General features: G+C 39.2%; 1 protein-coding gene across 4 annotated transcripts in view; it reads left to right on the top strand.

The window, feature by feature from the left end:
* Positions 1-14,393, top strand: part of usp47 (ubiquitin specific peptidase 47) — a 182,994-nt gene that overhangs the window by 141,105 nt on the left and 27,496 nt on the right. For all 4 annotated transcript variants that reach the window (XM_043705674.2, XM_043705672.2, XM_043705673.2 and 1 more), the window contains 6 exons: positions 798-910; positions 4,612-4,716; positions 5,157-5,364; positions 6,119-6,234; positions 8,494-8,613; positions 10,387-11,167. In XM_043705674.2, the coding sequence (XP_043561609.1) occupies positions 798-910; positions 4,612-4,716; positions 5,157-5,364; positions 6,119-6,234; positions 8,494-8,613; positions 10,387-11,167 (1,443 nt within the window). The remainder of the gene's footprint in view (positions 1-797; positions 911-4,611; positions 4,717-5,156; positions 5,365-6,118; positions 6,235-8,493; positions 8,614-10,386; positions 11,168-14,393) is intronic.

The raw sequence follows: 14,393 nt of genomic DNA, 5'->3' as shown, positions 1-14,393 counted from the left end.
AGATGTCAGTTAACCTTTTGGGTCGTGTGACACCACCACAACTGATGGTAGCTAGGAAAATGTCGGTTTGTATGCAGAAGATGGAGTGGGAGTTAAGGAGTAAACAATTGGCAGGGATAGAGGCCAAGGAGAGAGAAGAACATTTGGACAGGGCAGCTCTAATCCCACTCTTTAACAGTTATCTTAGGTTTTGAAATGGGGTCATAGATGGAAAATGTTTGGGAAGCACTTGTTCTAGGATTAAATTATAGAGAGTCTAATTTGTGTATAATGTCAATAATGTGCATTGGTATAGCCCGTTTTAACAAAGTAAAATTTCCTACAGTACATCACGTGAACAAAGTCAAAAATTGAGACATATCTAGATAATGATATATTCAGCGAAACGACGAAAATTTTACTCAACAAGAAGCTTGGTCTATGCAAATTGTCTGCCCTCTTTTCTACATGACTGACTACGCTTCAGAAATATTTTGTCGACTATAAAGCACTTTGTGGTTTCTCAAGATCATGAAAAGCATAATATAAATGCAAGGTTTTCTTTTTTATGGTCATGCCAGGGTCCATTGTCATCACTTGGGATTTGTGCTTCATCCCTCTGGCTACTCCCCTTAGGTCCCAATATCTTCACATTCTTCCACACTGCACTGTTTTGAGTGAGCAATCATTAACTTGATTTAAATTCTTTATGCAGTAATGATCCATAATGTAAACCATGAACTAAGAATAGTGCCATAAAATATTTAGCTTTCTGTTTTTCTTTTAAAGTATAGTGGCTAATTTTTGTTCATTGATAGAGTTCTTGGAGGTCCATGAATTTCCTGAGCATATCAAACATCTAGTCCAGAAGGAGAAAGAAACAGAAGAACAAGAGAAAAGGCAGCGGGAAATTGAACGCAACACTTGCAAGGTATAGTGCAAAGTCCAGTTCAAATATAAGTCTCCATTGGTCCTTGTGATGACGCACTCACATTTTATAGTTTCATGTTCTAAATGACTGATTTGCTCTTTAGTTATTATATGTCTTGCTTTTTTTAAAAATAGATGCACTTGTTAATTTGAGAGGTTGTGATTTGAGTCATCATGTCATCAAAGTACAACAACAGCTATACAAATTTAGAAACCACTTTTTAGTATAGAAATGCAGCAGAATGCACTGGACTGGAGCTTGATCAAACTAAACACTGTGTCATAGTGTGATAATACAATAGGTAGTCATTAGGCTTGGTCAAGTGGACAGGGGCTTTAAGAGGTATCTTAAAGGCAGCAGCTAGGTTTATGTTGAGCCTTGGGAGATGAACACATTAGAATCAGAGTATCCTTCATTGTCATGTATACTCAAGTACAGGAGTACAGTGAAAAGTTTTATAATGTTGTCTGTTATGGTGCCATCTTGGGTACAAGTACCTAGGTACAAAGCTTAGATACAAAAAAGGAATAAAAAGGTAGTTTCATTACCTTACAGTAATTTGTAGCATAAAAAATAAGACATAGTTAAAAGGGTAGACATTACAGTCCAATAAACAAATTACATTGCAGTAGCTCAATGTAGGGGCTTCCACATGTGGTCTGACTGCCTGCGCCAGACCTAGTTCAACAGCCATCCCTGTTACGCTCCAAGCCTCCAGTCTGCTCCACACCAGCTCTTAGCTGCTCCAAGGTAAGTTTTCTCTGTGGCTTACTCCCTGCACTGGCCTTTGTCTAGGACCACTGTCCCGCTCCAGGACCACTGCCCACCAGCCTCTGCTTCAGAGCTTGCCAGCTCCTCCATTCTTCTCCATGTAAGTCCAAGTCATTAGTTGGAAATAAAAGAAGTAGAAAGGGTGAGAAAAGGAAAAGAATGGGCAGTGCAGAGGAACCCCGGCTGCAATGTCTTACTCTGCCGCCATCTTGCTAGAATGGTGGCCAATGATGGAGCAATTAATATTGGGAACACGCAAGTGACCAGAATTGAAAGAGTGCTGTGGAGGTTTGTAGTGATGGGTGGGATTGCAGGTGCCTGCTCACCGATGTCAGCACAAGCATGAAAAACATGTCTCTCCATGACTATTTCTCTGTATTAGCATCTGATTCTGAAATAATGAATTGCTACAAGTCAGCCCTCCACCAACACTTTAGATCTAAACTCAGCAGTGCTGTAAAATGCAGTCATGAGTGATGATGGACAATTGAGCTGAGGAGGTGGCACCATAAACACATTCTCTATGATGGGGCAACTGAACCCCACTGTACTAAAGAAAGAGTGCAAGCAGTCAACAGCGATGGTCTGTCCGTGCTTTCTCCACAAGTCCCCAGAAAAATGCTCCGTCTTTTTTCTCAGACAGTCACTTGGGATCAAGGATGACTTACTTACACTCTGAAGTTGTGGGTCCTGAATTGAACAAAATAGTCCAATGTTGGGATTGCACACTCTGTCACAGTTGGGGCAGGTGGGATTTGACAGATGGGTGGGTGGGATGCTCACATTTTTACACATTGCTTCCCCTGTTTATCAGAGATGCTGAAAATAATTGGCACCTTCAGATAGCTCTGTTTTGAGCAGTTTTGGGTAAGAGCTTGCCATGAATTGGTGGGGACGTTGAATTTTTTTTCAGGGAGGTCAGCTCTACTCACTTACATAAAGTCAAGAAATCGTGAAGGCAGTAGATGGCAAAGCTTAGAATCTGCAGCAACATCTTGTAATAGTCCAGTTGGCTGGACAGCTGGTTTGTGATGCAGTGTAACACCAACTATGTGGGTTAATTTCCCACACTGCCTGAGGTTACAATGAAGGATTGTCCTCCTCAACCTCACTTGTGCTTGAGGCTTTTAACTGTTGAATTTGAGCCACGACTCATCTCTGATGAGGGAATAATGCTACAATCTGGGATGAAATGGCCACTTTACCTATCAATACTGAAGTTTCATCCTCCAGAAGGAGCCGCACTCGTAGTAAATTATTCAGGTATAATTGCAACCTTGGCATTTACTCAACAAAATCGAAAATTAGTCAGTATATACTGTCTAGAAAAAGTAGATATCCAACCTGGCCAGTTACTATCTCAACAATTTATTAGCAATCAGCAGCAAAGTGACAAAAGATAACATTGATAATGTTATCAAACATTATCTTTTTCTTTGTTCATTCAAAGGATATTGTCATTACTGGCTAGGGCAGCATTTATTGTCCATCCCTAATTACCCTGGAGAAGTAACGTTGAGCTGTCAACTTTAACCACTGCAGTCCTTTGGGGTGTACCTCCACCCACAGTGATGTTAGGAAAGGAGTTCTCAAATTTTGACATTGTTATACTGAAAGAACAGTCTTGCAGTTCCAAATCAGATGATGCGTGACTTGGAGGAGAACTTGCAGGTGGTGTTCCCATGCACTGTCTGCCCATGTCCTCTTGTCGTCAGATTTGGAAGTTGCTGTCAAAGAACGTTTTGGTGCAAGACACAATGTAGAGGAATTACTGTTGCCACTGTATATTGATGGTGAAGGGCGTGAATATTAAATGTGTTTGGGGTACTAGCTAAGTGTTTGTTCTGGATAGTGTACAACTACTTTTTGTTGTTGGAGTTGTACTAATTCAGGACTTGGAAAGTATTCCATCATACTTCTGACTGGTGCCTTGTAAGATGGACAGACACTGGAGAGATGGAAAGGAAAATTGGAGTTCCAAACTTCTAACTTAGTCTTATAGCTAAGTATTTGCATGGCTTGTCCAGTTTAGTTTTTGGGCAGCAGTAATCCCCAGAATGTTGAAAGTGGAGGATTCAATGGTAGTAATGCCATTGAAAGTTTATGGCTAATTATAATCTCTTATTGGAAATGGTCATTGCCTGACACTTGTGTGGTGGGTGATTATTACCTGCCAATTAGTAACATAAGCCTGGATGTTGTCCATCTGCAGCAAGTCCTAGATATATGACTTTCTGATGAAGAGAAGATCATTGATGAAGCATCTGAAGTTGGTTAGGCCAAGGAATGCTGAGGAACACCTGCAAAGAAGTCTTTGAGCTGAGATGGCTGACTTCTCACAGCCACAATCATCTACCTTTTGTGTTGGATAGATCTTAGAACAAAGCTTTCACTCTGATTCCTACTAACTTCAGTTTTCCTAGAAGTCCTTGATGCTGTAATCAGTCATGCCTTGATTGCAAGGGCAGTTGATGGCTCCTTACATCTGGAGTTCAGGTCATTTGTGCATGTTTGTACCGAGGGGAGGGGAGGAGCTGAGTATCTCTGGCAGAATCCAAACTGTGCATCAGTGCCTAGGTTATACCTTTGCAAGTGCTACTCAATAGCACTTTGGACAGTCTCTTCCATCATTTCACTGATCAAGAATAGTATTAGAGGATGGTAAGTGACACTATTGGATTTTACCTTTTTGCGAACAGAACAATTTTCCACATGGTTGGGTTGTTGTTAGTATTGTAGCTGTATAGAATAGCTTGGTTTGGAGCACAAGTCTTCACAAATGTTAGAATGTTGTCAAGGCTCAGCCTTTGCAGTATCCAGTGACATCAGTTGTTTCTTGATAACGCATTAGAATGACCTTAGAATTTTGGCTATTTCACAAATTATACAATTTCCAAGTGGATACCTTCAAAACTATCTTTCTTTCATAGATCAAGCTGTTCTGCATGCATCCTGTGCGGCAGGTAATGATGGAAAACAAACTGGAGGTACATAAGGACAAAACATTGCAAGAAGCTGTAGAGATAGCATACAAGGTATGTGGATTTGAAGGAGTATTTCCAGATGACTAGATACCATTAGCTGGATAAGATTAAAAAGGGGAAAAATATTTCATCTGATATATAGATCAATCATTAGAGGTGACTGGGAGGGGCGATGAGGACCAATTACTTACTCTTCTTGGGTGTCAGAATCTAGAATGTTTGAGCGAAAAAGATGCTGGCAGTTGATTCCAGTAAATAATTTTCAAGGGACTTGGTACAGGTTCTTAAGAATGAAAAAGTTAAAGCTTACAGATTTTTAACAAAAAGAAAGATGTGGGGCTATATCCACCATGCGAGGGTAGCTTTTTAAGGCTTGTCTTGATTTCCTTCCTCTTGTAATCCTTCCTCTTTCAGATAACTATTTTAACATTGGTATTTATTATGCATGAATAGTTAGTGACAGCTTTTGTTTGTGTGTTCCCTGTTCGAAGCTCATGGATTTAGAAGATGCAGTTCCACTTGACTGCTGCCGGTTGGTCAAATATGACGAGTTTCACGATTACTTGGAGCGTTCTTACGAGGGAGAAGAGGATACCCCAGTGGGGCTGCTTCTGGGTGGAGTTAAGTCATCATATATGTTTGACTTACTCCTGGAAACAAGACAACCTAATCAAGCATTTCAACCATACAAATCAGGGGGTAGGTTTCTTTTATGAGCGGCAGGAAAGAAAGGTAATTTTAATTAGAAAAAAAGATGTATTTATTAATTACATTATCAATAATGTGATTTGGAGTTAAGATTCAGTTTTATGGTACTATCATCAAATTTGTCTGACTGTATACTAACAACAGCATCCCTTAAGTACTACCCTCAGACATTGCAGCACTTCAATGCTGTTACTATAGCAATCCAACTCTATGTCACTAATGCTTCCCTAACGGCCAATACTCCCTTGGTTCTGTCAGCGTGACAGCACAAGGATCCCCTGATGCTGCTCCTCTGTCAGTGCAGCCCTGTCCAATCAATACCCCTCTCGCAACGATGTGTTCTCTGAGCACTATTCTTCTAGGACTACACCCTCTGTTAATGCAGCGCTGTCCAGGTGCGACACCTGCCAGTGTAGCGCTGTCCAGGCGTGGCACCTACTGCCAGCTTAGTGCTGTCATCAATACAATTCTATCCTGGTACTGCTGCTTCAACAGTGCAGAGCTACCTAAGCATTGTCTCTCTGTCCCAGGAGCACAGCACTAGCCTGTGCCCAAGACCGGCCTTTTGGTCTGGATCGCATCCTTGAGTCTGTAGTGCACCCAAGTCACCTGATAAATGCTGCAGAATAAATCAAGTCAGGACCATGACTTAGTACCCAGGCCACAAGACAGTTTGATCAGTGTCAGAAAAAAAAGTATTATTGTTGTTTTGTCCATCTCCTATTGATCCATTTGTTTTCTTTAGAAGTGATGGTGAAAGTGCATGTAGTTGACCTAAAAACAGGGTCTCTGGTTCCACCCATCAGCATCCGTGCTTACCTTAATCAAACAGTGACCGAGTTCAAGCAGCTCATTTCCCAGGTAGGAACACAAGCAGTGAGTGTTGTTTCATGTGTCAACTCCTTCAGAACTGACTATGCGAAAACAAAGTTCCTCAAGTGAGGGCAAAAGTATGAATATTGTAATTGGAAGTTGCTGTTCATTGGTTTGCACTGAGCTGCTCAGTAGAGAAACAGGAACCTGGTAAATGGTATACATTTTGGTAAAGCAGATAAAAAAAACCTGAAAATAGGGTAACGTGGTGAAACAAAAATTCATTTCTGTTGAAAAGGCCAAACAAAAATTGCAGGCATAGAAATCCTAAAAAGTAAAAGGAGAATGCTGGAATTCGTTGCTCCCCAAGAGAGCAAAAACACAGTCAACACTGCAATTTTCTGGCCCTTTTTTGGAATTGCTTTCCATATCTGGTGCTTGGACCCTAGTGTGTGAATTTCCTGTTTTCATATTTAGTGCTCACCAGTATGGTAGCTGAAATGGTTACCTGTCTTTTTTCACTTCACCCTTCCCTGACCTCATTGAGAATGGACTGTAAACAGAGTTGACTCAAATTCTGAGCCAAGGTTGTTGGAATTAACTGTATTATATTCACCAACAAAAATGCATTTTTCACTTTTTAATTCAATCTTTGCTTCCTAATTGAAAAGATTAGTCCTTAAGTCAGTACTGAGCATTTGCAGAAATGGTTGAAATTCCAAGTATTATTTATGCAGGAGCCAACATATACACTGCTTCCTCTTTTTGATTCCATTTCTCTAACTGAAACACACTACCTGGTTTTAGTAAAATAAATGATGGATACCATTTAGACTTGAGAAGTCTTCAAAAAGCCTTCAAAACGCCTTCAAAACTCAAGCTACCATTGCTTTTCTTAAAATATAATCAGATGCCTTTCAGCAGCATCATCACTGACCCACCCACACACTCACCATCTCTATCTCTCTTCTCTCCTATCCAGGTCCCCAATGCCACGTTAATATGTTTCTCGTCTGGTTTTCACCTTAATTTTCAAGAAAACCGTCTTCTCAGTGATCCACCTGCTACCCCGTTACCATTTAATTTAGATAACTTTATGGAATAAACTAATGGATAATCACACAGGATTTAATTCAGTGCAAGTATATTGTGTATTAGAGTCAGAGTTATAAAGCATGGAAACAGACCCTTCAGTCAAACCCATCCTGCCAACCTGATACCCTAAACTGTATTCTTGAAAAAATCCGAACTTCTCACCTTACTCTATTTGGGACAATTTGCAAGAAAATCCAATGTATATGGAGGGCAATTTTTTTAAAAACTCTAAGCAAAGAGAATCCTTTTGGTTAGCAAGTGGACTCTACTTGGTAGATGTCAGGAACAGCACAGTCTGTTGTACCTGTAATGACGTCATTGCTAGAGCAATCTTTGTCCAGTGTGTGGCGCTCTGAGCATTCACATCATTAATTTAAAACTCATCGACAGAACAATTTATCCAGTGTTTTGAAAATATGATTAATTTTGCTTTAGTATGTTTCCCATGTTAATGTAAGCGTTTATATCAGAGAAGTTGGAAACTGACTTGTTTTTATGTCTAGTTTTATCAGTCTGATCAATTACTTGTGTAATTTCATTGTTAATATACCTAAGTAATTTCATAAGCAATGAATGTTTCTCACATGATTGTCTAACAGTAAATGCTCCTTATAACTCGAATCATGTTGAGCAAGATTAAAAATAGAATGCCAATTTGACAATGATCTTGAAATATTCCCTGAAAATGCATGTATCTCGCAAAGCTTTGACCTCCATTACTAAATAATCAGCCACTTTCATACCTCAGATGATGTTGGCTCTCAAATGAGTAACTCTTAAAGCTTAATAGTTTGAGATTGAACGTATTCCTTTTGACCATAGCACGATGTAGTGTGGATCAACAGTTTTATTATTTTTGTTAAATATGCATGACTCTGTGTAGATGTAGCTGTTCACATCTCATAAAGGTCTGCCAACAATGTGGTCAGTTAAAACTTACAATGTAGTTTCCAATATATTACTGCATTGTGAATTATGTCAGAATAAAATCTAAAGTTTTCAAATAAACTAACCAGTTTTTCTTGAGAGCCCCACAGGTGGGGTGTAGGCTAAGGGACAGAATTCTTATGTTACATTCCTCAACTGATATCATTCTTTGACGTGTGATTACAAGAATGATAAGAAATTGTGGGCTTTTCCTCTGCTTTAAAAGAGTGCGCTGTTCTGAAAAACTATTACTTGATACGGACCATGTCCTCTGTTTGATCCTAGGCCACGGGACTCTCTTTTGAGACAATGCGTATCGTACTGGAACGTTGTTGCAATGATCTGCGGTTGCTTTCTGTACCTAACAAAACACTGAAGGCAGAAGGGTTCTTCAGGAGTAATAAGGTGAGCTCAAAAAGTGAATTTTGCAATAGATGGGTGAATAGCATATTGCAGAACTACCTGGAGGGAGCTTAGTTGCTGTAGTTGTTCTGGGTGATGAATCAAAATTTTAAACAATTTCATTATAATACCAGTAAAACAGGTACAGTAACTTATCAGAGAACCTCATAAATGTTACAGCGGAGGACAAGGCCATTTGGCTCATTATGTCTGCATCAGCCCTCTAAGTGAGCATTGTGATTTTCCCCATACTCTTTCTCGTCTTTTCTATTTAAATAATTATCCAATGCCCTCTGGAATTTCTCAAATGAACCTGTCTCCATCATGCTTCCAGGAAGTTCATTCCAGATCCATATCACTCTGAGACATCATTATATCTTGAGTTGCTTCAAGTTGAAATCATTGGCTTGGAGATGGATAGTGGTTCCTGGAGATGACACTCCAAAACTTTCACAGTCTAGGATGCACATAAATGTTTACAACCCAATTGTTTCACTGGCAAATCACTTTAAATTTGTGCTTCTCATCTTGATCTTTTGATGAGTGAGAATAGTTCTCCCTATCTCAACACTCCAACCTGGTGATTTTGAACATTTCTACCACATCTCGTTTTAGCCTTTTTTATTTTGCAAAGAGCAGTCCCAACCCCTTCAAATCTATCATACTAATCAACCCACCTTTTCCTTGTGACTTCTAATTCTATACTAAATAATTATTTCTAGAAGCTTCCCTCCTCTGAAGTTAAACTTATTTCTAATTGCTAAACGATCCTACAACCTTTTTACAGGGCATGATGTTTGCAATTCTCCAATCTTTTGGCACTGCCTCTGAGATTAGGAAAGGCTGAAAATTTATTGCCAGTGCTCCTTGCAATTTCTCACTACCTGCCATATCCTTGGAACATGATTTTAGTGTGATGCAAGCTGCAATGTAAAATTAAGTTATGAAATGCTGTCTGGCTAAAGGAAAAGTTCATATTTTAAACTAAAACAATATCATTAATTTGAGATTAAGTCGGGTGATAGATGGTTCCCTAATACACTGAATTATAACCTGTGTTAATAAAAGATCATACGCTATTTGAAATACATATTTCTATTCAGGGAGCGTAAGCCGAGCTTTTTCAACCTCTAATCAGAAATGTTCGGAAGGAATAGACCGTTAACTTGAAATCTGAGTTTTGTAGATCATTGAAAATCAAGCCATTTAATATTTTTGTGCTGAATGTACCACAGGCAGTGTGCAAACATGGAAATGAAGACTTGCATTTTATAGCACCTTTTCATGACCTCAGAACATTTCAAAGCGCTTTACAGCCTATGAAGTGTTTTAAATGTAATCACTATTGTAAGAAATGGAGTAGACAATTTGTGCAGCATTATTTGAATGATGACTAGATAATTTTAATATTACACAGATTAATATCAGCAAAGCAACAATTTTCTTGTTCTTTTATAAAATAACAGCATGGGATCTTTTACCTTTGAAAGGCAGCATCTTAGTGCACCACTCCCTCCATACTGGCACTGAGGGTATCAATCTGGCGTTTGTGATGAAATCTTGAAAGCCCATAACCTTCCACCTCAATGGTGTGAGGGCTACTGAGTGAGCCACATCTGACGTCACAATATAAAGCACGTGGAATATAGCATTTTAGAAAGAAATCCATGCAACTTGGAGTTTTATGAGCATTTCTATTGCCATTAATTTCATTTTCAGTGAGCTTGCATGCCAGTGATTTTAATTCATGCTAACTTGAATTTTAATGTGTTCTAGATATTTGTTGAAAGCTCAGACATCCAGGATAATCAAGTAGCTTTCACTGAGTCACAACTCTGGCATCTACTAGACCAGCATGCCAATACCATTCGACTATACGTTTCATTGCCGGAACAGTCACCAGGGTCTCAAGGACTAAGGTATCATCACCAAAAAGCTGCAGGGGATCCAGGCAGCCAAGAGGACAGCTATGAATGTGCAAAAGGGCCTCTGACACACAGGAAACCTGTGGAAGCCATTTTGGAAGAAAGCACTGAGAAATTGAAGAACTTGTCATTGCTACAGCAACAGCAGTCATCCTGCACTCCAGGGGAAAATGGTGACGGTCTCAAAAGTGGAGAAGGCAGTGATTTTGAAACCATTGAGTCACCATCACAAGAGGCTGACTCCTCAACCTCTGTGGACAATAGGGAACTGGAAAACCGGATTCCCCCCTCTGATCCAGAGACCCCACTCCAGTCAGAGGAACGATCAGATTCTGACGTGAACAATGACCGGAGCACGAGCTCCGTGGATAGTGATATCCTCAGCTCGAGTCACAGCAGCGACACTTTGTGCAATGCAGAAACAGCACCTATACCCCTGACAAATGGGCTGGACTCTCACAGCATTACATACAGCCGCCGCTCAAAGACTAATGAAGGGAAGAAGGAAACGTGGGATACGGCAGAAGAGGATTCCGGAACAGACAGTGAATATGACGAAAATGGAAAGGCCAGGGGATTGACACGGTACATGTACTTCAAAGCAGAGCAGTGCACTTCTGAAGATGGATCAGGTGATGGACAAAAAAGCATGTTGTGTTTCATGTAAGGTGCATATTAAAGGAACTTTAATACATTTATCTTTGCTTGGTGGTAGAATTGCTAACAGCATACTTTTTATCACTATCAATCTCCTAAATAATTCATAATCTGATTTCAAAAAGAGTCAAAGTTCTCTTTAGTCAGGTGACACATGGGTATCTTACTGCCTTTTCCAATTGTTCCATCCCACATAGTCTGACAGTACTCTGCACAGTAACAGGCTATTCAATTCGACTGTTCATGCTGCTATTTAAACTCCGCATCAGCAATCTGCAACTATTGTCTAACTCCATCACCAAATTCTCCTGGTCTTTGCTCTAGCATATATTTATTAACTCTGATGACGAGTCATCTGGACTCAAAACATTATCTTGCACACTGTATGGATGGTGCATGACCCACTGTGATTTCTAGGGTTTGTTGTTTTCAGTAAAAATTCCAGCATTTGCAGAATTTGTTTTTACATTTATTTATCATGCTCCCTTATGTTCTCAAAGTTTAGAAGAATGGGACCTGACCTTATTGTAATATAAAATGCTTAAGGGCTTTAGCAAAGTGAATGTTGGGAGTTTGTTTCTTCTGACTGGAGAATTTAGAACTCGAGTCGATGGTCTCAGGATAAGGGGTCAACAATCTTGGGCTGAAATAAGGAGAAATTTATTTACTCAAAGGATTGTGACTAATTAGAATTTTCTATCCCAGAAGCTCCATTGTTGAGCATATTCAGGACTGATATAGAGTTTTGGATATCCAGTCCAGAATTGTGGAAGTGAACTGGAAGATTGTAATAATCTTTGGCTAATTCAGGCTTGAAGGGCTGAATGAAATGCTATTTTCGTATTCTTCTTGAATGCACCTGTGCTGTTAGCCTCAATTGTTTATGGCAGCGAATCTCACATTTGTAGAACACTCTGGGGGGGAAAAATAATTTCTTCCAAAATCCCAACCAAAATTGTTGGTACCCATTATATAGTGATGACCTCTCTAGTTCTGGATTCACCAGCAAGTGGAAATGCATCTCCCCTATCCATACTTTTCATATCCTTAATTAAAGATTTCTTATCAGGTTACCCTCAGGCTTCTCTCTTTCTGGAGATAAATGCCTCTGTGTTCAATGTTTCCTGATGGTATGTATGAGTATCATTCCAAAATCTTGTTTATATCTTCTGCTTCACCTCAAAGCTACAGTTTGAAGATCAAGACTGTTCACTCTACTCCCTGTGGCCTAATCAAAATGCTGTCCAAATTTCATGTAACTTCTGTTTGCTTTTAAATTGTACCCCCCGAGAAGTAAACTCTTTTGTTTGCTTTTTTAATGCCTTATTAATCTGTCACTTTGTGTTTTAAGTATCTGTACTGTCAGTTTCCTCTGTTCCTACCAAAATAACACCCCATCATTCATGTATTAATTTTCTAACTGCCTTCCCAATCTGAAAGTTAATTTGAAATGTTCTCTAAATCACTTTCTGTAGCAATCTCCAAAGCTTTGTGCACCTAGCAGGACTTAAACTTCATTTTTGAAATCATTTGAAGTTAAATTTGTCTCAAGTTGAAGGCTGCATTCAGTAAGGTTTGATAGTACTTTAAATGTTCACTAAACATGTATTACAGTTCCTTTAATACTTTATAAGAAGTATATGCCACTCTTTTTACAAAAAAGATTTAATTTATGTTTCTCGCTTCAGATAATGCATTATTCCCAGCCATGTGATGGGGTGATGCTCAATGATTGATGCTTGCACAGCTGGCTAAGTATTATGTCGTCTTCAAATTTATGGCCTGTAGTTGCCCCACTGTAGGGTGACTGAGATCAGTAACTTAAAGGATGCAATTGCAAGCACAGACAGACATTCTACTATTTTTGCCTACCCTCTGTAGTTCTAATACTCATTTTGCCCACATTATTCCCTATTATTTCTTCAATTATAATATAACTGCTTTTGGGGGGGGGGGGGTCATTCTGTGCCTCTGAAAATGAAACATTTGCCACAGAGTGGTGTAGCCAGGATTGCAACTGTATCTTCTGTTTTGAGCTATAAGTTGTGTGCAAATTTTGCTTCTGAACCATATCAGTAAATTTATGGCACAGTATGAGGTGCATTTGGAACATCAAAGGTTCCTATTGTGTCAATATAAAGTGGGCACATTTCAAAATGTCTGAGAAGATCAAGCTCTACTTGGAATGCTCACCATTTCCAATGTTGTCTATGATTTAATAATTCTTGCAGCATTTCTCAAAAGTACCAGTTTCAAATAACCTGAATTGTCAATCTGTTAGTAAACCGTATTAAATGAGCAGTATATTTCTGAAGGCATCCATAGTCTCCAGATGACCTGATGGCCCATCTGCTTCATAATTGGTTATATATGAAGGTGCAACACCTTTATACTTTGTACTTATGTCAAAATGTAATATGGGCACGCAAACTATAAATCTCGCCTTATGTATCGTAAGGTTTGTTTTCATACTTTGGTTGCCTATGTCAATATAAAAATTGAAAGGAGTATGAAGTTGGTCATTTTCTACAGAGTTCTCATCTCATCAATGAATTGAAGACTTGAAAACACCTGTAAATCCAGGGATAGCTTTCCCAACAACTGAAAATATCCAGTAATAAAGTTTCTATTTGCAACAGAATGTTAGATTTTGACATTTTAGAAGCTGACTAGATCATACATCTTGATCACAGGTTACACAGTATTCTGTCCTTGTCCTTATAAAAGTTAATAAAACCAATTCAATATTCCCCCTATAGTGTTCCTACACTTAGAGGCATATTGTACTTTTTAGGCTGTCATACAATCACTCTTCTATGTTGAAAGTGTGAATCAGCATGGCTGTCCAAAAAAAAAAGAGTTGGCAATTCACATAAATTGTTACCAGTTTTCCTAGAGTGGTTATGGAGGAACTTTTTGCAGAATGCCAGTAACTAGAGGGCACAGATTTGCAATTTTTGAGAAGATTTGTAGCTCAGATTGAGGTTCAGGTTGTAAGTTGCTCGCTGGGCTGGTGAATTTCTTAGATGTTTCGTCATCTTGCTAAGTAACATCAGTGAGCCTCTGTTGAACCTCTGGTGTTGTGGACAAAAGAGCTGAATTCTAGGCATGAGAATGACTGCCCTCAACATCAAGTATGATATCAAACAGCCCTAGCAAACCTGGTGTCAGTGGAATTGAGAGATATTCTTCTGTGGCTGG

This window comes from Chiloscyllium plagiosum, unplaced genomic scaffold (assembly GCF_037043375.1).
Source record: "Chiloscyllium plagiosum isolate Xiang-an unplaced genomic scaffold, Cpla_swu_hap1 HiC_scaffold_18, whole genome shotgun sequence".
NCBI classification, from domain to species: Eukaryota; Metazoa; Chordata; class Chondrichthyes; order Orectolobiformes; family Hemiscylliidae; genus Chiloscyllium; species Chiloscyllium plagiosum.
This window is presented reverse-complemented; position numbering and strand designations above follow the sequence as displayed.